Genomic DNA, 27,478 nt, shown 5'->3' with positions numbered 1-27,478 from the left:
TCTCGAGCCAGCCCTGGCTAGGAGTCTGTGCTTCCCCTCCCCAAATTTCGGGTTTATTTGTGCCCCCTTCTACCACTAATCTTTTTTGCGTTCCGAAGTAGCGCGCTACTCACCGAAAGGTGCTTCAACACCTCATCAGGGTATATTAAGCACTATTTAAATACAATTACTTAAGTTCAGTGCTATTTCTGGAGAGCCCCCTCCTTTAGCTCCCCCCCCCCCAGGACATACCCATGCATCAAAGTTCCCATACTTATATTTTGCATTTACACCACTGCCTACATAGCAAGCAAATTGAGGTAGGTGGGTGCAGAAGCACAGTGTGGAGGTATGACGCCAAGAAAAGAGTATACACTCTGCCTAAAAAGCCTGGGCTACCCTTTCACCCCTGGGTAAACCTTCAAACACAGCCATGCAACAATAGCACCGACAGGTGACGTGCGGCTCACGCATCACCCAGGGCACATCTTGTGTCAGGGGCGCGCGCACGTCACTCAAACTGCGGCCCCGGTCACAGGAGGGCGGAGCATCTGCCTTCTGACGAGCCAGGGCCAATGTTGGAAACACCGTGTTTAGTGCGCGACGCGTCACTCCCGACTTCTTTTTTTTTTTTTTTTTTTGCTGCAAGTATCCTTCCGCTGACGGTCACTTTAAAAGTGAATTAAAGAGTCCCGTCACCCCCCCCCCGTTATACATCTCATTTCACCCCAAGAAAACTGAGGGAGCGGACCATGCCCGCCCCCTGCACGCCGGCCGCAGCAGTAGCACAGGCGGAGGGGCGTAGTCGACCGGCTGAGAGCCCGAGCGGTGGGCGGGCCACACCTCCAGAGCTGGCGGCCCTAGGAAGTAGTTCCGGCGAGATAAATACATTGCGCCACAGCCTGGCTACCTTTTCAGTTGAGCGCTGAGTCGGAGACGGATGATGTCAGGCGTTTCCGCGGACTACAGCAGGTATGCCCCGGGGTGGGGGGCGCGCCGGCGGCCGGGCGCGGCTGCTCCGCCGCCTTCTGGAGTGTTCCAGCGCGGTGACAGTTGGGGGCGGGGGCAGAGGGCAGTTTTGACAGCTGGGTGCGGGTACACGGATAGCAGATGGTTGTTTACAAATCGTTCATAGGAGGATAATGTCTCCATTCCTGACAGTGGCATGACATTGAACTGCTCCCCTAAGGTCAGATTTGGGGAGCCCCGTTCTGGTCGCAGGCTGCAGACAAACTTGTGGCAGTAGCTTTTTGGGTTTGGTTGTCTTTGCCATTTTGTTGAACCCAGGGATTTGTTGCACATGGTGCTGGTGCGTGTTGTGTACGCTGTTTTCCCTTCACATGCTTGCTGGGGTCTGCTATTAAATAAGCGGGCCGCATACATTGGCTAGCAATTATATGGTCTTTAGTTTGTTCCTGTGTATGGGTTCGGGGGTAGCCAGCTGTTCAGGGCCTGGGGAAGGACCTTCGCAACCCCCCCCCCCCCCCCCCCCCCCCCCATCATTTGGAACGTGCCGCGGTCCCGTCAGATACGGTGACGGAAAGTGGCCCGGTTTTCCTTGCGCGTGACCAGCGCGCGGGGCCGCCCGGAAGTGCGCGCGCCCCTGCCGCAGGGCGTTGGAATGCGGGCCGCGCGTCCCTCCCGGTTCGGGAGGAGCCGGGCGGTGCTCCAGAGGGAGCCGGGTGCCAAAGACCAAACTGCGGCCCAGTGGGGGTGGGAGCCGGGGAGGACTCTGGGTTTCCAGCCGACCGCGCCCAGCTGCCGCACTTGTGGAAACGGACTTTAAATGGTATGCCTAGCAAATCCTGTTGCGTTTTCTGGACTTGATCCCAATAGTTAACATGCGGGGAACGTAGACACCTCTTCCTAGTATAGAACTCAAAGAAACCAGATTGGCTATCTTCTTTAACTGCCCCGCGGTCCTGTCGACTTGCTTCTGCATTACTGGGTGGGCCGCGTTGTAAAGTTGTCTGCTAAAGAGATAGGGTCATTGTCACCCTGCCTCCTTTTGGCTTCTAATTAGGCCTGATGGTATTTATTTTTGCGACATTTCCGTCTGTATTTATCCCTATTTGTTTGCTATTGCTTTCTGCAATATCCACATATTTCGGGTTTAGGGAAAAAATAAAGTTGAGACTAGTATATTACCTCACTTATGCAACAGATACATATGCATTCATGCTTGCACACCTTTGTAGGTTTTTGGGTCTCGCCTACGCAACGCGCTACGTATGAGTGACCTCTCGATATTGCTTCGCTTTTTGGCCCAGAAACATGCACGCATTGCTTTGAATGGCAACGTGTGCACGTTTGGCGGTTCACTTGCAGGAGCGAGCTTTGTAACCATCTGTTTGTGATTAACAGATGGTTTCAAAGCTCGCTCCTGCAAGGGAAACCAGCACAAGTCCCCTCCCTGTGCTACCTCCTCCACTTTAAGCGCGTGCGCCTGTTTTTGAGTTGGAGCTGCTGCTGTTTGATAGCTAACTGGGGTCTGTAATTACGTTTGTGGTTATAGTGGCTGCACCCCAGTAAAATCATATAGTATGCAGGAATTTCAACAGCATGCATATAATTCACTGTTCTGGAAAACTAGATTTTGGCGAGGTCTTTTTTCAGGTGACAGACCTTGTGCTATTTGTGTACTAAATGTGATGCTGGATAACTATGTTCAACACCAATCGTGTAATGGCTAAACAGAAACACTGTATTGCTCTCTAAAGGACCCTCAAATGTTTGGGTGCCCTATATGTTCGGAATCTTCACTAGCTCTAGATGTTTGAGAATCTATCCACAGAGTAGCTTGGTAATCTCTCTAGGCTTTGAGGCATTTTCCCAGGAATGCTTGGCTAGCTTTCTGGGCTTTTTGTTTTTGCAGTTAGCATATTCTAACTTGTTGGATGGCTTAATATTTAGCTCGGAGGCAGGCTGGCTCTCTGAATAGATTTCTGAATATCTCCATGGCAGTACCTTATTTGAGTTTATTCATGATGTAGCCTTAATGTGTCCAGATGTTTGATTATTTTCCTAAATCGGGTTGCTTGGCTACCTAGGATTTTGAACTATGGCCATGGAGGATGCTGGGCAAAAAGTGGCTTGACTAAGTCTCTACGTTTCTTAATATTTAGTTGTGAAACATCTTGGCTATCCATTTCTAGCTCGTTTGGATACTCTGACGCAGGCGGCTCGACATTGTTTTGGGAGAATTTCTCATGAGATGCAGTTGAGGTCTCTAGCCATTTGAATAAATGTCCCAGAAACAGCTAGCTTTGCTCGACCTCAAGGCTGGCTGCCTACCTCTCAGGGCCTGTTTAGATTTCTCCCAGTGTTGTTTCTTGGTTTGTGTTATGCACCGTACAGACAAGGAGACACCCTATCCATTGTCCGCCACTTGTGCTGAGCATGGCATGACTATGCAATCCTGCTCTCCTGCCATTTCCCCTACACTATACCTGTCCGACTCCGTGTCAAGTCATTTGCATTGGGGTGTTTACACGTCAGGAGCCCAGTGGATCATTAACCATGCAAAGGGCTCTGAATACAGCCACTTCCTGGATGTACGTGTGCATTTGGCACTGCTGCTGTTTTCATTTCTCAAGTCCGGCAACATGGAGTGTTTGCGATCGGTGAGCAGTGGAGCTGGCACAAAGTTACCAGATGGAAGCCTCCAGGTCAGAAACTGCTCAGATGGGCTCCCAGGTGTGTGTGCTATTCAGTAAGTCAGCCCCTCCCCAGCAGGGAGGTCCTAAAGCAACCGGAAGCCTTCTAGACAGGAGTCGGTGAATAATGCAATCCAGGCAAGGGGCGGAGCCCACTTGAGCCTCCACATTCGTAGCTGGCAATTTTACCCTACGTTTAAAAGTGGATGCACCTTCCGCACTTCTCTCTCCGAGACTGCACACCCATGTCTTATGATGAAGGGGCATCGCAGGGGTTATGCCTGCCGGTACCTTTTTAATACTGCTGAAGTACAGGCCTGCTAGTACTCTATACAGACAACAGTATAGTGGTACAGACCACCCAGTAATGGTAATTGCACTCACTGCTTTCTGCCACTAATGCTGGGGTACAGTCTTGCCAGCGCTGGTCTGCACAGACTGTGCTTAGTTTCACTTGTGCTCCGGTATTCCCTGCCAGTAATGCAGACCTACTCCACGACCACCTGTGCTAGGGCACATGCCTGTCCAGTGCAGGGTATAGGCATGCCATGTTGTGGCGCAGCCTGATCACTGTCAGTATGCCAGGAATGCAGGGGCACCAGCAAGACCTTCTGACATGCTGGGGTAAAGTCCTTCCGCCCTGAATGTTGGATGCGGACTTACCTTATGCCAGTAATGTTGCAGTGCATCCTAGTCCCTTGCAGTAATCCCAGGTTACATCTCCGGTCCCTGCCAACCATGCTGACGTACAGCTAGGTACCACTGCTGTTAATGAATGCCGGAGATCACACCACTACGCTCCCCAGGCGACACCGGTTTGGATGCAGCCTATTCACCCCCTTTGTTTATAAAACTCGCCCTGCCGGTAGGCTGGGCTGGGCTACTGTGGCACATGTTTACCAAGCACATCTTGACTTGGCCCGAGTCTGTGCGCCTCTGCAATTAGTCAAGAGTGGGAATGGGTGTAGTGATGTCATCTGATAGCGACAGTACTTCTGCAGTCAGGTGCATGGATGGCTCCCATACAGTTAATAAACAATAGTAATAAAAATGACTGTAAAGTGTGGGCTTTGGGTCCCGTGCTCCCTTCCTGCACCACTGCATTCAAGCTAACCTGGCTGATGAGGGGTGATACCCTGAAACCTGTCCCAGGTTGCTTGTTTCAGGGCCAGTGAGGACCTGGTTTTGTAGTTCGGCTGCACTGTTCCCATGAAGAAGGTCAAGACTGATTTGCATATAGCTGGGTTGAATCTGGGGTGGTGGTGTGGTGAGTAAAATGAGGGATTAAACCCAGATATTTGTGACTGGAGCTGAATGTTTGCATTGATCAGCATTCCGTCCATTTGTTTCTTTGGCTTGGGTGCTATGCCAAGAAAGGCATAGTTGTGTATATTTTGTCACAACTTGTCGCTCTTACACAATTTTAAGAGCTCTCCCCATTTATATAATGTTTCTTGGTTGTTCCTCTGCATGACTCCATAGTAGACTGGCAAGGTATGTCAGGCAGAACTTTGGTCTCGGCCTTGGTTTTGCAGTAGACCTGCTGAAAATCGACATGTATTAGATGACAAGTGATCCCTAAGCATATGGCAAAAGAAAGGGCTCTCTATACTGCGCAGGGTTTTACCTTGATCGAATGGATGTTGTACTGGAGGTCTGTCCGACCCTCTTGTATTTTTATTGTAGTGTAGTAACGCTAATGCGCACACTAGTCTGAACCAAAGGTGGTCCGGTTGTTGTTGTATATGGAGATTAATCTTTGGCACTCTTCAATTCCTCAGCCTTACTCCAGGGTTTTTTTCATCCATATAATTCCCTGGCATTGTATGAGGATATATTAAAATGCCTGCATCATGCCTTGGGAGGAGCACAGTGTCCTCCTAGGTTAAATGCGGATAGACATTCGATTCTACTGCTCTTTCCTCCCCTATCCGACCCTTGAATTTTCTTCTCGTCATCCATTTCTTGTTAGCTTGCATGTCACATATCTGGTAACTGTTTTTGTTAAATTCTTGCTTACTGGTATAATAGCTGAGATTTCTTTGTACACATCCTTCCATTTAATCAACTTGTGGGTCCAGTAGGAAAATGAGCTCATCTCGGCCGTGTTGAAAAGCATGACCCCTTGTAAACTTCTAAAATGCATGTAATTTTTAAGTTCACATGAGTACCAGCTAACGTGTAGTTGAGAGCACATGTTAATTGTACTTCAAATGGATGATACTAGATGTAGATGACTGACGGAGCGCCTGGTCATTGGTTTGTGGAAGAATATATGGTGGCAGGTCTGTGCAAATGGCTGAACAAGTGAACGATTAGAAATGGTGGTAGTTGGGTCTTCTCCTGAAAGTCTGTACACAGGAAAACATCGAGACTAGTAATCGGGCAGCTCACTGAAAAGCAGAGAAAATTAAGCAGTCTGACCATTTGATTCCAGGCCTAAATAGCCACATACACGTTCATTAAAGAATCCAAAATGCAAATTTAGGAGAGTCTAAAAAGCAAAGTAACATGCATAGTGATTCTTGTAAGTTTCAATTAAAGCAGCGGGCACCTTCTACCTTTGAAACCAGCAACCTGGTTGTTGCAAAGAGATGGGCAATAATGAGTCTTCCTGGAATAACAGAGGTCCTGCACTCCTCTGTGCTCCCATGTCCAATTCAGAGCATAGAAGAGGTGGCCTTCTACTAGGATGGAGCCAACACGGGCTTTGCCATCTGATAGTTGGGACACAACCGCAAATGGCATTGAATCGCACACAAAATTGAAGCATGAAGTCTTTCACCGTTTTTGGTTGTACCACTTCCATACAAGGTCACATGTTGCTTTCACATGGAACTGCATCAAAGTGCCCTTGACATGTTTAATTCGAGTACTGAATACGACTTACACTAGTTTGGATTATGTTTCCACTATAGAAGCTGGCAAATGTCAGTTTCACCAATGGTCACAATCGTGATGAAATTGCAAGCACGTGTTTACCTGAGACCACTACCTATTTGCCAGTGGTACCAGTCCCAGCTGGACCAGCCAGCAAGGCACCAGTCGGGTAAATGATGTGTGTTGGTTTTTTTTTTTTTTTTTTTTTTTTTAAATCCTCATTATTATTATAATTAATACTCTTTACCGGTTGTTTGGGGTTTGCCTTCACTGCAGGTGGGACTGGAAAAGAGACAGATTATTTCAGAAAACACATTAACTGCAGTGACCCAAGTTACCCATCTCCCTGTTTGAGAAGCAGGCTTTGAACCTGGATGGCATCCCTTTTGGATTAACATTAGGTTGCACTTCAACGTTGCTTACGAGCTCACTTCAGTATCCTTCAGACAGATTACAGAAGTCCTGCATTTGTTATAGGGTGGGCTTGAAGCCGCTGGAGATACTTTCTTCCCCTGACCAACCCCTTTCAACCTCTCTGCCTTGAAGCTTGTTATGTGTTGGCACTAAGCTTATGAGTCTGTTTGGTCAGAAATTGGCAATCGCCTTCATTTTGTCATAATGGCACTTCATTAACTTCTAGTTGTCTAACGCTGTTCCGCACGCTCCTCTTCTGCGTCCTGCTTCTTGGGCTGCTCCATCTCTACATACTGTGGACCAGTATGGGTACAGTTTAGTTACAGCTGACCTCCCCCGTAACAATTCAAAATGGTTTCGCCCGGTCACACTGTGAGTGGTAGTGCGACATGCAGCAGCCAGGTGAACTGAAGTGACCAAATCATTCCACAGCGAGGAGTGCGGAAAAGCCCATGGTGACGACGTCACTGGTGTCTCATAGCATTCCTTTCCCAGTATCTAGGATCATCCAGTATGTAGTGCCACTCGGATCAGGTTCGTCACTGGGGTCTGGAGTTGGAAATAAAGCACTCTTCACACGAGCTGGGGGCAGATGCATTTTTGCCCTCAGGAGTTTACTCCTCATCATGCAGATACCGGTACTCCTAGGCCATAGCCATGCAGCTGTCTTTTGTACCCTACTGCTTCTGTCTGTAGTTGTCCCCCTTGTATGTGTCCGGTTTCTGTCTGTACTTGCACTGCTCTCTCAATGATCCTTATTGCTGTTGGTATGTACCTTGCTACTATCTGTATTTGTTGTGTTGCTCGGTGTGTGCCCTGCAGCAGCCTGTTTATGCTCTGCTTTTTTCTTTATTGTTCTGCTGTGGTCTTGGTGTGACCTGCTAGTATTTATATATGCTCTGCTGGTGTCTTGTGTGCTCCCTGCAGCTCTTTATGTGCGCTGCATCTCTCTGCATGTGCCCAGCTGCTGTCTGTATTGGTGTTGCTCTGTGTACGAAGCAGCTGTATGTTTGTGCCCCCTGCGCTGTGTTGCTCTCTGCATGTTACATGCTGATATCTGTATTTGTTGTGATGCTATCTGTATTTGATGTCTTATATTCAGTGTTTGACCACCTGCTATCGGTATTTGTTACCATCTGTATGCATCCTGCTGCTGTCTGTAGGTGCCCTGCTGAAGTCTGTATTTGTGTTGCACTTGATATGCTTATGCAGCAATTGTGCTATCCAGTTATCTGTATATGCCCTGCTCTTTTCTGAATTTGTTGCACCTCCTCTTCTCCCTCCTCCTTTCGCTTTCCCTCCCACCTTCACTCCACCCTCATTCCCTCACCCACTCCCTCCCCCTCCAGTCCCCCCTCACTCACCCACTCACTCCCTCCCTCCACCTCCAGCCCCTCCCTCCGCCTCCACTCCCCCATATCCCATCCCCTCCCTACACCTCCACTCCAGTCCTCACCACACCCCCTCCCACTCTCATTCCTTGCTTTAACAAAACTAGAATAAACAAAACACATTTTTCGTGTTAATTCTAGATTTTATTAGGATACTTCAGTTGTAGATATGTTCTATGTTATATATAAAGTGTCACATAGTTATAACACTTTTTTAATTATAACTGTTAAACATGCTGCACAACAGTCACAATACTCTGCAACACATGTTAAAAACGTTAACAAAGCTAATAGCTCTCTAATCATTTATACGGCCCCAAAGGCGAGACCTATTGGCTATGGCAATGCTTGTTAATGATAATGAACACACATGATAAATCAACGCAGGTTTATGGAAACATGAACATTTTAGTTGCAAGGTTTTGCATATCTACTGTTCAAAGTTCTGTACTAAAATTCCTTGTTCTAACGTTACCTGTCAATTTGCACTGCAATTGATCAAGCAGTCATAACTGACAGAAGTTTGATTATTTTTGTCTAATTCTAAATGGTGTTTGTATCCATATTTAAAATTATATATTTTTCTGTCATATTTCTGTTTAAAAAAAAATTCTGTCAAAACGGAAAACCGAGCCTTACAATTTCCTTTTTACAATCTTTGGCTGTCATCACTGCTTCTGCTTCCTGCTTTGCAAGCAGTCATTTAATGGAGTGTTTCACACAAGAAAAAGTTCTCGTGTTTTCAAGCAGTCCCCTTGCTCCGCACCTGCTGCTTTTGCGTCACCTCGAGTGTTCTTGTGCCGATTATTACTTTTGTTGGAAGGAATGGTAACTTGATTACGCTATCTAAATCTAGACCTTTGTGCACAAATGTTGTTAATGTTCAGTTATAGACTAAGAACCTTGCTTCCCTCAGCACTGTTCCACTGCTTCCAATCTCCCTTTCTTCTACCCTAGCCCCTTAAAGTCAACCTTTTATTAATAGGTTCTGATTATAATCCGACGTTCTATGTAAAGCTCTTGGGTACCTGATTGATGACCTGGAGATTTATGAAACTAGTAAATACATCTGAGAGCACTACTTGGCATTTATAGCCCCTTGAAATGAGCAACGCTGTAGCTAAAAGCAACGATGCCCCATTCTGTGGACCAATTGCTAAACTCTTAATACCAGTAATTCTTAGTATTTACAGGTCTGTTTCTACCACCCATGATAATTGTATTGACCTTCCTGCCGAAAGGGACAAGCATGTCAGATGAACTTTGGCTAGTATTATTCACACTTTTGGAAATGTATATTAACATGCATCATATTTGAAACGTAATGACGCCCCCCTTGTTTTTTTTATTTTTTTACAGAGACCATGGCGGCCCAGAAGGCATGGACCCCGATGGTGTCATTGAGGTGAGGCCCTTGTGGATGCTTGACATGTTCCAGTAGAAGCATATTGGACTAGTTTGGCTAAGCCGGATATAAAAGCTTTTTATTATAAATATTAACCGAGCCATATTAATTCTGTGGTACTCACTGCACTATGGGTTTGGATTTTTTATTCTGCTTTTAGACTAAATTATTGTGTATATGGATGGAGTAACTTGTTGGTTAACTTTTCTGCTGTTAGTCATGATGATCTTATGAGAATGGAATGTCCAATCTATTTTTAATGTGTTTTCTTTTGATATGTGAATCGAATAGACCTTTTGAATTGACTAGTTTGGTCACTCATGACCTATTTTTTTCTATATTTTTTTTTTGCAGAGCAACTGGAATGAGATTGTCGATAATTTTGATGACATGAATTTAAAGGAATCTCTTCTGAGGGGAATATATGCTTATGGTTTTGAGAAGCCATCTGCTATCCAGCAGAGAGCGATAATTCCTTGCATTAAAGGTAAATGACTGCTATGTTTGCAGAGAATTAATGAGAGGTGGTTAATGTATTTAACTAGCAATACTTGTAGTATATCAAGTGATATGATGGCATACCATCTTTCGGGACTGACCTGAAATGGAGATAACTTTACTAATACTGATCACTTGTTTAAATAAAAATGTTGAACTTGTTAGGTTAAGAGTTGCCTTTGTGGGAGCAGTAAATATGTATCCTACTTTTTTTAGGGTATGATGTGATTGCGCAAGCTCAGTCAGGTACTGGCAAGACAGCCACATTTGCTATTTCCATCCTGCAGCAGTTGGAGATTGATCTCAAGGAGTCCCAGGCTCTAGTATTGGCCCCCACCAGAGAACTGGCTCAACAGGTATTGATAGCGTAGTAGACCTACACATGTGTGCTGCACTAGTTTCAAGTTTCACAACTGTGATGTTAACCAAAGGCAGGGCTGCAATTCAATTACAAAACCAGCACCCAGATGTGGGTTATCAAAAGCTCCCCTTGAAATTAAACGAAGTGGTTTTATTGGAGATTAGAATATCTTAATTATGCTGTGCCTCTTAGGCGTGGTCTTGTCACTGTGTACATTTTTTTTGCAGTTGTGCAAAATGAAAAGTGCAGTGCACTTACTGTAATTTGATTACAAATGTTAGTATAGTTTTTAATGACCCGCAATTTGCTTTCATCCAGTTTTTTTTTTGCCTTTCATTGAGCGTTCCAGCTGCATACATATATCACTGTAAACTAGCCTGCCGGTTTGAGTCAGATTTGCTGCAAACATTCTTGTCTGTAAACCGTGTACTTTCGTAAGGTCGCCAAACTGGCATGTCTGCTAAATATGCTTTGCTTGTGTTGCATTAATGCAGATGTGTCTTCTTATTCACTTGTTTTTTCGCGTGCTTTATTTTGAATGCGAAAGCGTTCTTAAACTTGCCATACACCTAGTTTTGCCAGAACGTAATGCCTGGACGTTGCACTGTTCTTCGAACCCATTGACTGTTACCATACCTATTGAAGTTCCAGGCGGATCTGGGAAAGTTTGGTTTCCGCACCACACATTTTCTTTACTCTTTACATTCTGGCGTCCTGGGCTTCTAAGGTGTGCTGTGTGAAATGCAGCAACTTCTCTCAAAGCTGGTGGCACTTACAAATTCCGGCTCTGGGCTGCACGTGCATTTGTTTAAACTGAAGCAGGGTGTATTGAAGTCCTTTTTAATGACAAATTCCCTACTTGTGGTTTGAAGCATGGTTTTCTTGTGAAAGGGGATATGTATGATGAAGTGTTATTTTACTGGTCTATTGATTACATTTGCCTATAATTTCTTAACTGAAGGTAAGCTAAGGAGGGGACGAAGTGTAAAGTCTACTATTGACAAACCTTTAGGTCCATTCCTGTCTTCATTGTTAAGTGCCATCGGCTGTGGTGGGGATGAACAGTCTGACTGAAATTTTGCTCTACCTCTGACTACTTTGCAGCTGAAGAGTATTCTAGCCTAGGACTCTCCTCCCAACGCCTGTGTTCTTGGAACTCCTAAATAGGTGTTACATAATTTAGGGGCTGGAGCACTGTGGGTGACTAGAGATCTTATTGGCTGGAGTGAAGTGGTCTTCAGACCTCCATACAAATATATGGTTATTCTTGCAGTGCTTCAGACTTTATATTTCTTGTGGTTGCCACGAGGTTTGCTATAAAATTAAGAAGCTGAGACTAGTAGACCTTTTTGTTTGCCACACAATCCTTTTTTAAAAATTTTAATACTGATCCTGCTTTTTAGATCCAGAAAGTAATTTTGGCTCTTGGAGATTACATGGGCGCAACCTGCCATGCCTGCATTGGTGGTACGAATGTTCGCAATGAGATGCAGAAGCTGCAGGCAGAGGCACCTCACATCGTCGTTGGCACTCCTGGCCGTGTTTTCGACATGTTGAATAGGCGATATCTTTGTAAGTATTTGTTCAGGGTTTGTGTATGTATGCAACCTAGCATATGTAACTAAAGCATTGTGTGGTAGTAAATTGTCATTCAGACAACACGTTTTCCATAGAAATGGCCACTGAATTTGCAGACATGCCGTTTTGTTGATACCACATAGCACACAAATGTGGAAATCGGGATTCTGTGGATATTCGATTATTTGATCACCAAGTAAAGTGTCATGGATTTATTTTGATCCTGGTAAAGTCTTTTTCCAGTACACATTAGAGTAGCAAAAAGTGCTTAATTTTTGCTTTTCTAATTGCATAGTGCATACATTTCACTTTCTGATATTTCCATTGTGTTACAAAAAAGCCTTTATACACTTTATTAATTGAGAGGAAAAGAAATTATCCAAGCACATCCTCTAAACAAATCCTCCGATAACACACATGGTGTTTAGGTGCGATCATTAAACGGCCACATGGCTTGTGTGCTAGTTAACCATTTCCATTGTCACATGAAGGGATACAAAACTTTATTGGAAAGGTTGCCTTTGATATAGCCCTTTATGATTAAAAAGAAGGAATGTTGATTATGCTTATATTAGATCAATCTAGTAAAAATTACAGGAGTGTGTAAGGATGGTGCAACAAAAAAACAATGTCCCAACAGGTAATAGTATTTAGTCAGTTAATTATGCATGCATACAGCATTACTGACATGGAAATAAGGAGAACACTCTTTGAATTGATTTGAGATTGTCAATCATCTTATATTGAATAAAAGTTCATTGTCGGGTATATACAGTTTAAGGTAGCACTGCATAAAACAAATTTGTGACAACCATAATGCACTTGGTGCTCAAACGTGTCTGTGGTGAACGTGGCGACGCAAGTGAAGGAGTGAACAGCATGGACAGCGCACAGAGAACAAGGTGCACATGTACAGTGGGTGGCTCAAGTATTGTGACAAAGTGATATTACACAATTTTTTCAATTGGTTTTGAGCCGCATTGAAAAGTACGCCTGTTAATACGCTGTTCAGTCAACAGCGTTTCGATCCTCATTAATTCGGATCGTGATCAGGACTAGGTTGTCTGAGATGGGGCGAAATTGTCGTATGTACCGAGCAAAGGTCCTCTGGATATATATATATATCTGCAGTAATCTTTCCCCCGAAGAAGGCTGAGTGGAAAAGCAGAAATGCATTGGGATAAATGTTAAACAAACTGACCTTGAATAAACACCAGAACGAACCTGTGAAGTAGTGCGACTCAATTTCTCCTGCTGGGGGAAGATATATATATATGAAGCACTGAATGATTGAGGGAGTTTATCCGGAAAGAGCCCCACAGAAGAGAACCGGTTGCAACAGACTTGCTCTAATGTGTTTAGAGTAAAGAGACTTGCATTGTATGCATTTTGGCTATTTTACAGCATCTGAAACAGCAAAAATATTTCTTGACCTGTGTGCTTCGAGTTTACACAAGGGCGCAAACAAAGTGCTGCGATTTTGAGCTCTCACCTAAGCCAGCGTGCATGCGCTGCTCTGCGGGGCTTCTAGTAAAGACTTGCAACTCTGAACACATGCTTGTGCGTGTTTTTTTTTTGTTGTTTTTTTTGTTTGCGAACTATTGGCTTTTGCGTTTGTTTTTCTGAGAAAGACAGCACGCAATTGGCCAAAGGCAGGTGCGTGTCCTGCCTCCTCTCTCCTGGCCTAGGGAGCTCGGGAGCAAGCAGCAGCCCCACACCGTGCCTGCTGCATTCCTTAAATTCTTTGCAAACTGTGCATGCGCACCACTCACAAGGTTTTTTTTTGCTTTTCTTCTAGCATGTTTGCAGCGCGTGCACCACTCATGGGCTCACTGATCCAACATGATCACAGGCTTAAAGCTTGACTACACCCCAATATTTGCCTGTCCATCATGAAAATCCCTGTCTGCAAGGAAGGGGCTGTTCAAGCAAACTCCAGACAGCTGAGAACCCCAGCTCCATCCGTTACTCCTTGGGTGAGGGAGGCCCGACTTTGCAAATGTGGGGGCTCAAACCTTTTGGAGTTTTTAGAGGGGGCAAAACTTTATTGTGATACTTCAAGTGTAGGGGGTCTAGCTTCGTTTCAGCTACAGGGTTGCTCATAGAAGCCAGGCTCAGCAACAACGCTAAACTCCACCTGCCTTTGTTCTGATTCAATTTTTTTTCTTGCTCCTGCACTCCTCGCTGCTCCCCAATTAATACCCCCACTTCCAATTGTTCCGTTCCTTCTACCACGAGGGCTCCACTTTGTTTTGTCAGCTGTCCATGTGTGCCCCCCACCCACCTTCTCGTGACTCCCCTTCTCTGAACCCACAATTCATGGTATACCCGCAGTGCTCTGATGCCGCCCCCAACCAAAAGGAGCCACGTTCTGAGGCTACCACATATGCCTCCCCTATGTTCTGTTTGAAACTTTCGCGCTGCCTGGTGTTCCTCTTTGCCCTTCCCTCACTGCTGGTTCCAGTTTCTTTGTTTACGATTCAGGGGCTGGATGATTTGTGGGAGATCAGACCTGCGCTGGAGCGTCTTAAGAGTTTTGACAGCAGTTTATTATTAGAACTCCCTCCTCCCGATCACCCCTACATCTCTGGCTACAGCCATGGAGGTGTGTGCCCGTAGCCTGGGTCTTCAGTTAGGGGCTTATTTTATGGCGGTTTGCAGTCTAAGTCCAAATGAATGTGCAGCTCTGTAATTTACAATGGTGCAAGTGTTAACACAGTAAGCCACCCATGTTTAGATTGTGTGTTTTTTTGGGGGGGTTTTTTGAGCGGGTTGTCACAGCATTTTGAAGCTCATGGTCTGAGTAAAAGCTCAAATAAACACTCAGAATTCCACTGGTTTTTGGTTAATGATCCAAACTTTTACAAAACCTATGACGTGGGCATTTGACAGCTGTGGTTGAGGCGACCCCTACCACAATGTTTTTCTAGCACACAACCAGCATTAGCATAGCCAATAGGTCTCTCCTTTGGGACCTTGTGAAGCTGCTCGCACACCATTTGTCTGAGCCTCTGCATCAGACTTCATAGGCTGCCGCTCCCCCGGAAGCAATGCCGAGAGCTAGTTTCACCCGCCCCTTCTTGCCTGCCCTCCGCATCATTTATCTTTTTTTTTACCTACCTTTTCCCCCGTCCATTCCCCTCTTTCCTACCCCGTCCCAGTTAGCACCCTCTCTACCCATCACGAGCCTCTGTCCAGCCTGTTTCCATTCAACCCCCTTATTGCTTCAGCTCGGAAGTGCTCTACAGATGTTTCCACTTTTCATTCCACACACACGTGCTTGCAGCCTCCTCCCCCGCCAAACTGGCTTGTGTCCCATTATACGCCTTGTACAACTTCCTGGGTGCGGGTTTTTATGTGGAACCGTCCCCATTCCACCATCACGTTGTTAGCGATGTGCCTTTCTAAGACTTTGGCATTTCAAAGGAAGCCGCTCCCCTGCCATCCCTATCCTACTTCAAAAGAATGCGCTTCTGAACTTGCTGGCCTCTCTCTCGTGAGCCTTTATTTACTTTTATCTGGAGCTTGCATTCTCATCCCAAACCAGCTCCAGATTAGCACACCCGTGAGTTTTGCTATGCAACATTCACAACCCATGTAATGGAATAGACTGGGATTAAAATGGTCGCCACAAAATTTGCTTCATAGATAGAGCGAGGGGATTTTTGACATTGACCACGAGTGACTTAAAAACATTACCAAAACAATGTTTTTAATCCTAGTTTATACAGGCATAACAAATAAACACTGTTCTGCGTTGACCATGCCTGACCAATAGGGTGTTTCCGTACCGTTCATACATATTCAAATGCCAAACTTCATTGCATAAATAAACGTAAATCACTTGCCGCTCACTGTTGTAATATGTTTGCCACTACTTTGGAAAGGTTGCTTTACTGTTACCAGCTGACTCTCCTCATTTCTAACCCTCTTGTTTCTCCCAGCTAGTTTAACGTGCACTGGATAGCAGGTCTTTTGTGACGCTTTTAAAGGTACATACACACTTCTCATCGAAGAAATAAACTCCACCACATCACTCTGGGACACCACCACATCACTCTGGGACACCACCACATCATCAATCAGCACCACAACAGCACTATCCTTGCTTGCTACCAACAAGCATTGCCATAGCCAATAGGACTCTCATTAGGAAAGTGTAAGCTATTGGCTTTGTGAATAACAATGCTATTCATTTATATAATTTCAAAGCCAACCCATTAAAAAAGTGTCATTTACAATACCAATAGCTTACATTTTCCTAATGCGAGACCTATTGCAAATGCTTGTCTATCAAGACCGTTAAAATGGTAGCAGTTGCTAGAAAAAATAGTCCCTAAGCAGAGGCAGAAAAGTCATGGGGAAAATTATCAAAGCCCACACAAAATACATACAATAGATCTTCCAGACAGTGTATGCGCTGCCTAGGCTCGACCTAAAAAAACCCAATTTAAATTACCACTTTCACATACACTTGTTACCAATGGCATGTGCTCAGGAAAGTCCACACAAGCAAACCATCTCCCATCTGATTTTTGTAGAGTACTGGTTGATACTATATTTGTGGACCTCAGACTTTCTTCGCAGCTGCCGTTTGCAATCCCACCTGCTGTACTTCTGCATCCCAAAACTTGCAGGCGAAGTTCCTGCACACCTCACTGGGCCCCAGTGCAGCTTCACTTTCCAAGTTTGGATTTCCTGGGCTTTAAATACTGTGTGCTGGAAAACTAACTGCAAAGTGAGAGGAAAGGTTTGGGTGGTATTGTTAAACATGTTGTGATAGAAAGGTATTGCAAACGGAACTAATCTCCTCCCTCCCGGTACTAATTTATTTAGTGCTTCTGACCTTTGAAAAGGCGCTAAGGAGCATTATTGGAGAAGTCCCACTCTACAACGTGGTGGCAGTGCTTGGTTGTAGGGTGCTGCATTGTATTGGGGGGTATATGGGGAAGCATTTTGGTCTCATGTTGTGACACGAGTGGTGCTGTCTTGGGTCGCAGTGCTTTATAGTGTGATGGTAGTAAGAAAAATAACAGCGCGCATATGGCCCCTAGGAGAATTCTTGGGTGACAGCCAAACCACCAACACCCGTCCTGTGCTAGATACAGGCTCCTGCAGTCCAGATAGGAATCTGGTGAAATCCAGGAGAGATCCGCAGGAATGGGCTGTTTTTAGTCCTTCATTTTGGAAACCGGTGTTAAATTACGTAGTGTTGTAAAGTGTAAGCATGGGCAGAAAATCCGTTCCGCTCGCGGATTTTCGGTAAATTCTCGAACGCTCACGAATTTACCGAAAATCCGCACGCAGTGGATTTTTTTTTCCTTGGTGATACAATTTTGCGGCGTAAGTTCGCAAGTGCGAACATGTAGGTGCGGCGGGCAGCAACAATCTCGCACTCGTGAAATTACAAAATTTGCAATTCTGCACAAGAAATCCACTAGCAAGCAGCATAGACCTGAAAATGATGATTTGTATCAGAATAACTCCTCAGGTTGACATTTGCCTGCACTTTTTTGGATTTGAGGCCTTTTGACTTTCTTTGGATCACTTTTGGATTAGAAATCAACTTTCACAAGTAAGTTTGTTCAGGGCATTACAGTTGCTGTAATGCTGTTCTGCAGAAAAATGAGTTTTGCAAAAGTGAAAGCATTCAGCAGGTGCAAAAGTTCAAACTCATCATTAGTAACCATTCCCTGTAGTGCTTCCTGACTGGAGCCCCTCCAGAGTTCAGTTGCTAGTTGCAACAATTGTATGACCCTGCTCTGACCCTCACAGCATGCTCATAGAATAGCTACAAGTAGGCCACAAAGGTCCTGGAAAAAAAAAATTGCACTGCAACAGAAAGCAAATTACAGATAAGGAAGCAGGTGCCAGACTGGAATTTTAAAACCGTGACACATTAATAAATCAACCCCAAATTAATTCATGCCAGTTGAAGCAGGGCAGGTGTGCTTGCTTTTCCCCCCCCATAATCTACAGTGATGATGTACCAGAGGGTGGCATTGATGTACCAGAGGGTGGCATGGGTGAAACGGAGGGTGGCAGTGGTGAAACTGAGGGTGCTGGGAACCTGTGATGATGAACCAGACGTAGAAACAACAATCTCGACCGTTGCGAGCCGACACGTAAGTTCGCAATTGCGAACTGGTACAAAACCCTTGCGAACTGGCAGAAATCCTTGCGAACACAAAAAAATCAGCAAATTCGCGGATTTTGCCGATTGCGAGTTCGCAAATTCGCGAACGCCAAATTCACCCATGCTTAGTAAAGTGTCCAAGTGACAGGCATGTAACTTGCAAGGATGGACTACATTAAACAAAAATACTAGTTTGTATTGTAGAGTTTATAATGTTTCAGAGCACCCGCTCCGTGAATTGCAGGTGTGGGGCATACAAAGATGGGCAATAAAAAAGTCATCTGAGATGTCTTTAATGTAGATTTCTTATTTCTTTAAAGAAATTAGTAGTAAATTGATAGTCTTTTCTAGCATTTGTGTGTCCTGGTAGTAATGCGTAGATTGGCTTAAAAAGGGCTGATGGTCCATGTCCTATAGATGGTCCTCATTGAGGATTGTGATGTGAATTTTGTCCCAGTCCACCCTGTGGTACAGAAAAGCAACCCTTGGTCTGCACGGATTACAGGCATATATTTCTCATTATATTGAGATAACTGGGAGAAATAAAAGTCCTGCCAACAGGATGCATTTACTTAATTTAGCCGTGGTAGCAGAGCTAACCTGTAAAGCAGCAGATGCAGCACACAGGTGCTCCGGGTGTTATCTCCCTACCGGCGAAAGCACGCCGTCTAAAACCAGGCTCTATATTCTACCTGAAATGGTCAATGTAAAATGTAATTAATCATCTCTTTCTTTAACACTGGGTAACTATAAATTATCGTATTAGTTGAATATAGATAAACTATTGCTTTGTGGTTGCATATTGTTAGAAGCAGAATATTACACTCTGTACCTTTACCTTTCCCGCCCGATTGATGGTATGCTGTAAATTGAAGTATAGGTTCGCCATAGTGTGCACTCATTAAGACTGGACACACCCTCATTCTGTCCTTCTAGTGGGGACGCCGCTGTCCTTTTTGACAATGTAAAATAATGCCATTCAGAGGGTCATGTTTTGTTGGCAATATAATCTGCAGATTCTCTGACCTCTTCAAAGCAAGGGTGCCTGGGGCTCGGCCCAGAAGATTACACTGTGGCCTGTCTCAGACACTGAAGAGATCGAAGGCATGTGGCCGTTCAGCCTTCAAGCGGGGACACATGTGACTTGAAACTAGCGGGGACATGACTGCTATCTGTTAGGCGGCCGTCTGAACCCAGGATGTTACAGCTGTCAATTTTTAGGTCTCTCTCAAGAGACCAGTTTACAATGTGTGGGCTACAACCCGTGTCTCTGCTTGACTCTCTCCCCTTCCCCGGTACATTCTTCAGCCACCCTTCCTGACACACATGCTATGACGTGACTGGTGCGGTTTCTTTTTAAATATATTGGTTTAAAAACCTTTTTTAGTTTTTAATGGCGACAGAAAAGTCAAATGCAGTTTTCTATCCTGTAAATGCATTAAATTGCCATTGTGATACAGTAGTGGGCGTGTTAGGATGTGTTTGGATTGTCCTTCATGCACCACCGGTATATGACTGGGTATTTGATCTGCAATGGTGTGCTTGGTGGTTAGATCTAGTCTGAGTATTTCCGCTGCAGTTGTTGGACTTAGGACGTGGGTGCTGCTGATGGTGTTATAGTGCTTTTTGTGTGTGACTTTCAGCCATGCTGAACAGCAGATGTGCTGCTGTACAAAATGGTTAAACTTCAGACCACAAAATTGTGTTGTCTTAAGTCTAAACTACCCAGCTCCTTTAGGCCTAACTAGGGTAACTTCTTTTGGAGGTACAACATGGTTAAGACATTCACACTGACACCATCTTTGGCTTCGCCAATGCCCTCTGCCGTTGTCAAGCAGAGTAATTCCTGTTAGACTCTAGGATTTGTACTTTTACCTGGATTCCTGGCTTTAATCCAAATTGTTGAACTGTAACAGGCCTTCAATATTGTCAGTCTCGCCCAAGCACCCTTTTATTCTTTTCACACTCCCTTAACTCCAGCAAGATTGTAGCATAATTCACTTTAAAAACTCTTCTCTTTGCAGGCAAAGAAAATTAAAACTCTATTCTCAATGTTAAAAGAATAGGCAGTAATTTGTCAAAAAATTGCTGGGCTTTTGACCGGGTTTTTAAGTGGACTGTTGGCAGTGTTCTGCCGGTGCTCAGCACCGACAGTTCTTAAAAGCAGGTGCTGAGACAGGTCCCTATCAGGCTCTCTGTTTTTGCCCTAAGAGGGGGGGGACCTCCACTCTGCAGCAATAGCACCCTTCACTGCCTTTGTAACTTAAAAGGTGACTCGTTTTAGTTATTTCAGTCTCATAATTTCGGAACTGAAGAATTTTCGATATTGTATACAAAAAGCCAAAGTTGCTTATTTATTTAATGCAACTAACCACTATTGGCAAAGCCAATAGCCCTGGCTCGTAAGTATAATGTTCCTTGTATCATATATTTGGATGCAATGACAAAACGTAAAATACCAGTTGGGTGACACTATGCTGAGCACATTTTTAGCTTGTGTGTTTTTAGGCCTGCTCTTAATTTAATCTGCCGCACCCCTTTAACACCTTAGCTGCTAAGCTCCTGTGCTGAAATTTTCAGAATGCCCTTTTACATGACGAGCTGAGCTAGTCATGAGCACACGAGAGGTGTACCTCATGACGAGCTGAGCTTGTCATGAGCATCGCAGGGGGTTAAGAGATCCCCCCCCCCCCCCCCCCCCCAGTCTTTTCATCTCACTTAAGCCCTTTTGACCTGTTTGAAGCACCAGCAAATGTGACACAGAATTTAAAATGTGTATTTATTGCTTTGTCTTTCCTGACCCACCAAAAATTGGCTCGCAACCCATAATTTGGAAATGCTGGTAAACTCCATCGTTAAGTGTACTCCAGCATATGCACTGCAAATATTGAGGTTTTCTAACTTTCAGGACTGTGTGCAATGATCAACATTTTGCTGTTCACTTGAAGCAGGGTTTTGAAATGTCACTGGTGGAATTGGGAAACTAATTTCTTGATCTGATACTCTAACCTTAAACTTATACTTTTGTTCAATAGCTCCAAAATGGATAAAGATGTTTGTCTTGGATGAGGCTGACGAAATGTTGAGCAGAGGGTTCAAGGATCAAATATACGAGATTTTCCAAAAGTTGAGCACCAACATTCAGGTATGGATTTAACCGCTGTAACTGTCTTCTAATAATTGGCCTGCGCCAATTAACTGTTGCATTCTAATCCTTCCGCAAAATCGAAGATTAGGGGGGCTAAAGCAGCATTCGTTGTGTAAACTGTTTGTATAGATATAGACAAACGGATGCTGATGTCTACTGCCCCATGCAGCTGGGTCTCGATGAGTGCCTCCTTTTGCTCAGCCACATTAGCAGGGCTGGTAGCAAGTGGGTCCATCAGATCGATAAATGCATATATAAATACTGCTAGCTATTGCGCACTAATTGCCAGCGAGGTGCTTGAGCAGGAGTGTAAACGTGGGGCCCCACTTCATTATTTGAAGAGCCAGGTCTTGCGCTTCTTGCAAAACTCCAGTCCCCAGGAGGAGGGGTCGGAGGTGTTGTTGGAGGTCATTCGATATTTTGGGTCCTATGTAAGAGAATACCTGTTAGGCATTTGTGAATGCCGGGGAGGAGGGGTGCAAACAAGTGAGGCTGCGCACAGGCGTCTCAATGGGCTGTGAATGTATGCAGTGCAGGTAAGTGGGTTCTGTTCGTATGTGTGAGGAAGTTGCATTGGCTGCATTTGTGGATTGGGAGCCAGTGAGTTACTTGGGGTGAGATGTGGGTGCAGTAATGGAGGTTGAGCTTGTCTTGCGGCAGCGTTCTGGAGGGTCCGAAGTCCATTCACTGATGTTTGCAGATTCCAGAATACAGTGCACTTCGTAGTAGTCTGTTTGTGGTGGGTGCTTGCGTGACATTATGCCTGGTGTACTGCAAGAACCACTTCAAGATTTTTTTTTTCCTAGCATTCATAGTGTGTTGAATATTGCCGTGTGCATTCATGTTGAACTTGTCGTCCAGGAAGATTCCCAGCCATCTTTAGTGGGTGGTTGATTTTAGAGTGGGTCGGAGTTCTGCCAACCACCAGATGTGGTCCCATGGGGTAGGTCTTATTTTCAATAGCCAGTACTTTAGTCTTGTCGAAGTACGTTCTGAATTAGTAACCTGCTTTTATTCCGCCGGTCTAAAGCAAGTAGTTTGTTTTTTCAGGTGGTTCTGTTGTCTGCAACAATGCCTTCTGATGTCTTGGAGGTGACCAAAAAATTCATGCGAGACCCAATTCGCATACTAGTCAAGAAAGAAGAATTGACCCTTGAAGGCATCAAACAGTTCTACATTAATGTAGAACGAGAGGTATAGTTGTCCGATTTACTTCACTCTGGGTTTTGGTATTTTGCACAGTGGCTATTGCAAGGATATTGACGGTATTCAAGGTTGCGCAGCAATGCTAGTATGGTGTTCAGATAAATTTTTTGCTTATGATGACTTTTCCACGTGGATCTTTATTTTGATGTCTGGCTGTATTAATGCTGGAGCGGGAACTGGAGTTTAAAGCCTCGTAGGCGTCCTCTAAGAGGTCATCAGTTGAGGACCACACCTTTCTAGTGTTGGATGCTTTGTTCTCAAAAGGCTTGTACTGTACAGAAAGTACTACCCTACGCTTGGCCTTTGAGAGTCTATTTTGTGTTAAATTTCGACACGAGCTAGATGTTAAAGCTTGTGTGAAGATACTATTCGCAATAATTTGAGCCAGATTTTCGAATTGCAACAATTCAAAAGGCTTACAATAGGTTTGAGGTTTGGGATTTGGGATTCTTACACAGGGTCACAAGTTGAATACACACCTGGTGTGACATAACTAGCTGACACAAAGTTGCCAGATGTAAGTACGAGTAACATTGGGCACGCTGGTCCATAAAACCACATCAATATAAGCCTCGTGTACAGAGATTGCATTGACGTGTTTTGTAAACCGATTATCCTAGTTAAAACAATGTTTAACCCCTTCGAGGCTGATGACGAGCTGGGCTCGTCATGGTGTAGCCTCCTCAAACACCGATGACGAGCCCAGCTCGTCATGTAAAGTGCGTTTTTTAAAAAGTCAGCATACAAGCAGAATAAGAGCAGCGCGCATGTGGTTAAATTTTGATTATTTAAAAAAATAAATAATCAAAATCCAGATTTCATACACTATTAAATTGTTAGTCTTAAACATTAAACCATTAACTTGTAGACCAGTCTCTTGTATGTTCAGTATTTCTTTCATTAGGCTTGTATACAAAATATCCCAGCCTTACTGACTCCACCTCGAGCGCCATATTCGAAATAAGATGACTTAATAGGAATCTGAGCTGGTTAATAGAGACCCCTGCAAGATGCTTCTAAACTGCTATTCTTTAGTGGCTCCTGCCGGCCAATTCGAGGTTGGGCATGCAGCTTTATTCCTGTTCAAGCCTAGTGTTAAAATTAATTAAACCAGCTTTACTCCTGGTCTTTATTATAATGCTAGCAAGTGCACGCGGGAAGGTGAGAGGTGAGCTGATGTGATTTGGGTGAACCGCTTTCTTAATGTCTTAATGTGCAACTTGAATGCATGTTGTCTTCCACCTGTGCCTAAATATTTCTCCATTGTCTATTTAGGAATGGAAATTGGATACGCTCTGTGACTTGTATGAGACCTTGACTATTACCCAAGCGGTAATCTTCCTCAATACGAGGAGAAAGGTTGATTGGCTTACGGAGAAAATGCATTCCAGAGACTTCACTGTATCTGCCTTGGTAAGCAACTGCACGAGCCTTTATCGAAACATAAGTAATTGGCAGAAATTGCGTTTCTCAGGGTGGCTTATTCTTACCCTGAGAGTGACTTTATGTATGTGGCAGTGCATAATCGATGTCTGTGAGCGACCTAATATTTGTTCCTTTTGGACATCCATATGGGAGTACTGTATAACCTCAAATGTGCCTTTACCCCTGGTTTATTTTATTTGGTACGACTAAGTGGTTTCCAAATATTTAGTATGATCTTTAGGGATGATTTGATGGTATGCCTTCATGAACGCTGTGAGAGGGGTGCAAGCTCCATAGGAATGTTTACTTCAGTTGCAAGTTAATTGTGGGCAAGAGGATGCTCAAGGAAGCTTTGCTGACCCAATGTTGGCTATACAGCTTTACCTTTTTTTTTGTTTTGGGGGGGGGGGGGTTACTTTATTAGTTCTTGTTATGAATGTCTCTGTCCAGAGCGTATTTCTTCAGAAGGGGTTGAGTGATGCGAATTAAAGCTATAGTAGTCTGAACTTCATTCTCCTCCCTAATGCTACCCTCAGTAAGCCACACAGACTGCGCCTATTGGATGGGTTCGCTGGGACTCTCTGTAGTCTTGCCTAATGCGAAGTCGTATTGCATGTCACAACCCATCTGACAGAAGGGGAGCATATGAGTGACCCCCTTATCTAAATTCGAAGATGCCCTGCGTAGGTGGTTTGAAAACTGGTGCAAAATGTGTGGTGTGCCAACGACACACTATCTAACTATACTGTTCATTACCTCCTGAATGTTAACCGGGTTGAATGACTACTTATTTCAGCCACTCGTAGTGCAACTTCATATCTCATGTATGATCATAGTCCCTTGAGTTTATTTGCCCTCTGTCTAGAGAGAATAACTTACGGTTTGTCTGCAGACTTGTTGCAGTAAATCCTCTCCACCAGCTGCTGCCAGTCAAGTAGACTGGAACAAGGAGTTCAATCTCCGTCACTTAACTGCTACTTTTTAAAGAAGTGTATATGCACCACGACCTAGGTTATGCCGTGTTTGTTTTGAACCGCCATTTTGAGATGCAGGATAAGTTACAACGTAGCTACAAGTGCTATTTTGTCGTTCCCCCTGCAAAAATTGAATAGATTCATAACTATCCCTTTCTGTTATGATGCATCAACAGACGGGGACGCTTGGTCTCTGACGGTGTTTTTGTCCAGCATCAAATCGAGACTTACGAAGGCACTTAAAACGTTTACAACTCTTTCCACAGCATGGTGACATGGACCAGAAGGAACGTGATGTCATTATGAGGGAATTCCGATCTGGATCTAGTCGTGTGTTGATCACCACAGATTTGCTGGTAAACCTCTGCCTGCACGTTATACATTTTTGTAGGCTCGATTTTTGGGGCACTTTATCTTGTGTGGTTGACAACCTTGTGTTTTGGTGCTTTGGTCTCTTATTTCAAATGTGTATTCGTTTGTGCAGGCTCGGGGTATTGATGTACAGCAAGTATCTTTGGTCATAAACTATGATCTACCAACCAATCGTGAAAATTACATTCACAGGTGAGTTTATACTCCTGGTAGATTGTCGTATAAAATACATTCGCAATTTTTTCACTTTCACATAAAAACTAGGCAGTGAAAGGCACATTAAATCTAAAAACAATTTCAAATTGCACTGGTCACGTAGCAATTGTTGGATTCAACTTGTGCCGCAGCAGAGCATTCTTTAGGGCAAGTGGCTATTAAGAGTAAGTGCAATGTCCCCCAGACGACCCCCCGCCCCCATACCGTATGTTTACTGTTACTTGTAGTAATTGGGTAACTTCTGGGGGTGGAAGGGGAGTAAAACCGGCAGAGGTAAACACAGCAGTAAAACTGAATTGCTAGCAGACCAGTGCAATAATAACTAAATAGTGCTTTATTTCCAATGCACTTTGTGAGCCAAGCCATGCTAATAAATATGGCAGATTCACGTTGCAGTATTGCTGAATCTTTGTCGGTCTCCCCCCGCTAAAAGAAAATTTGATTCATACAATCCCTATCTGTTTTACAACAGATGTAAACGCTTGGTCTCCTACAGTTCTTGGGTAAGAAGTTGGCTAAGAAACACCATGATTTTTAGAGAAGCTGATATAATTAAATACTCTCTCCAAACACTTTTTTTTAATTATGTAAGATAAGTTGAACTGCTCCAGATCTAAGGAATTCCTCAACACCAGAGAATGGCCCACTGAAGTCATGGGGTTTGGCTCTCCTGGAGCAAGAACCCTGATCTGGTTGCGGCATGGTGGCGCCAGTGCAACACGGACTCTAAATTTGAAAGGTAAACATTTTTTTTTGTCAAGGCTTTCTTTGGCCGTAGTGAATTGACCAAGCACCTTTTTGTAAACTACAGAAAAATCAAATTTTCAGAGGGGGAAATGTTCATGTGTTAAGTGCATCTGTTTGTGAATACTAGCATGGCAATGGCACCTTGCTGCCTAGGTTTAATGTGACATTTTATTTCTCGTGTGCAAACAATTGACAAATGTAGTGAAGGAGAAAAAAAAAAAAAATTCTATCTGACGAATAGTCCTAGTGCATGGGGTGACGCAACATGTACTTGAAGCTTCACGGTTTTCCTATCTTAACTTCTTTTAAATTGTTGTTCATGTGCAGAATTGGTCGTGGTGGACGTTTTGGCCGAAAAGGAGTGGCCATAAACTTTGTTACAGAGGAAGACAAGAGGATTCTTCGTGACATTGAGACTTTCTACAATACTACAGTGGAGGAGATGCCTATGAATGTGGCAGATCTAATTTAGTCTCTGGGATGAGATTGTGATTTTTGAATGCGGTGCTCGCTGTTGCGGAGGCTGTCACGACGTGCATTGCATCTGCATCGGAAATCTATTGAATCTCATCTTGATGCTCCTAACGGATCAGAAATACACATTTTTGACAAGCAACGTGACTTGTCGTGACCTAGTGTGGGGGAAAGCCTTTGGCTTTGTGCTCTTTGCAGAGTTTAGACTGTTGGGTGGGTTGTATAGACATGGGGTCTTTACATTTTTTCATATTTCCATTTTTTTTCCTTGCTTCTATTGAAGTGTTTGTATTGGATGTTCTTTATCACTTAATAATTTACTTATGGACTAAAAGATATAAATGCTGTATAAAATCAGCAAATTATGTTAAACAAGCATACATGCCTTTATTGAATATTAGTCAAAATTGAAAATGCCTTGATATAGATTTATTTTTTCACTTTTGTTGTACTTATTCAAAGTATTTAAGGAGTGATTATGTGTGATCTGGACCCTTTATTGCTAAGCCCCATCAACCTATCCCATGTCTTAGTTAGGGTAAATCCCAGTGAAATTGCCACATTTTGCACGTCTTAATGAAGTTTGAATGTTAATAAACTAGTCATGTTGACTCCTAA

At 44.0% G+C, this 27,478-nt stretch overlaps 1 protein-coding gene and 3 non-coding genes across 5 annotated transcripts; all 4 read left to right on the top strand.

The window, feature by feature from the left end:
- The first annotated feature begins 810 nt into the window (after positions 1-810).
- On the top strand, positions 811-27,478 carry EIF4A2 (eukaryotic translation initiation factor 4A2). Of its 2 annotated transcripts, XR_015300975.1 has the most exons (12): positions 811-951; positions 9,680-9,725; positions 10,080-10,212; positions 10,440-10,579; positions 11,988-12,156; positions 21,334-21,443; positions 22,497-22,640; positions 23,928-24,065; positions 25,318-25,407; positions 25,536-25,615; positions 26,232-26,378; positions 26,714-27,478. XR_015300975.1 is itself a non-coding variant. In XM_086944351.1 (11 exons), exons 1-11 carry the CDS (start codon positions 920-922, stop codon positions 26,856-26,858), a joined length of 1,227 nt encoding a protein of 408 aa, XP_086800477.1. In that variant the 5' UTR covers positions 811-919; the 3' UTR covers positions 26,859-27,478. The 2 variants fall into 2 exon arrangements, 1 of the variants encoding a protein (XP_086800477.1); XM_086944351.1 differs by lacking the exon at positions 26,232-26,378.
- LOC147683971 (small nucleolar RNA SNORA49) lies at positions 5,408-5,535 on the top strand. Its single transcript, XR_015302016.1, has one exon. It is a non-coding gene; the product is annotated as a small nucleolar RNA SNORA49 (small nucleolar RNA).
- On the top strand, positions 10,289-10,360 carry LOC147683970 (small nucleolar RNA SNORD2). Its single transcript, XR_015302025.1, has one exon. It is a non-coding gene; the product is annotated as a small nucleolar RNA SNORD2 (small nucleolar RNA).
- On the top strand, positions 25,124-25,251 carry LOC147683969 (small nucleolar RNA SNORA63). Its single transcript, XR_015301897.1, has one exon. It is a non-coding gene; the product is annotated as a small nucleolar RNA SNORA63 (small nucleolar RNA).

The sequence above is a fragment of the Lissotriton vulgaris genome, chromosome 11 (genome assembly GCF_964263255.1).
Source record: "Lissotriton vulgaris chromosome 11, aLisVul1.2, whole genome shotgun sequence".
Lineage (NCBI taxonomy): Eukaryota > Metazoa > Chordata > Amphibia > Caudata > Salamandridae > Lissotriton > Lissotriton vulgaris.
This window is presented reverse-complemented; position numbering and strand designations above follow the sequence as displayed.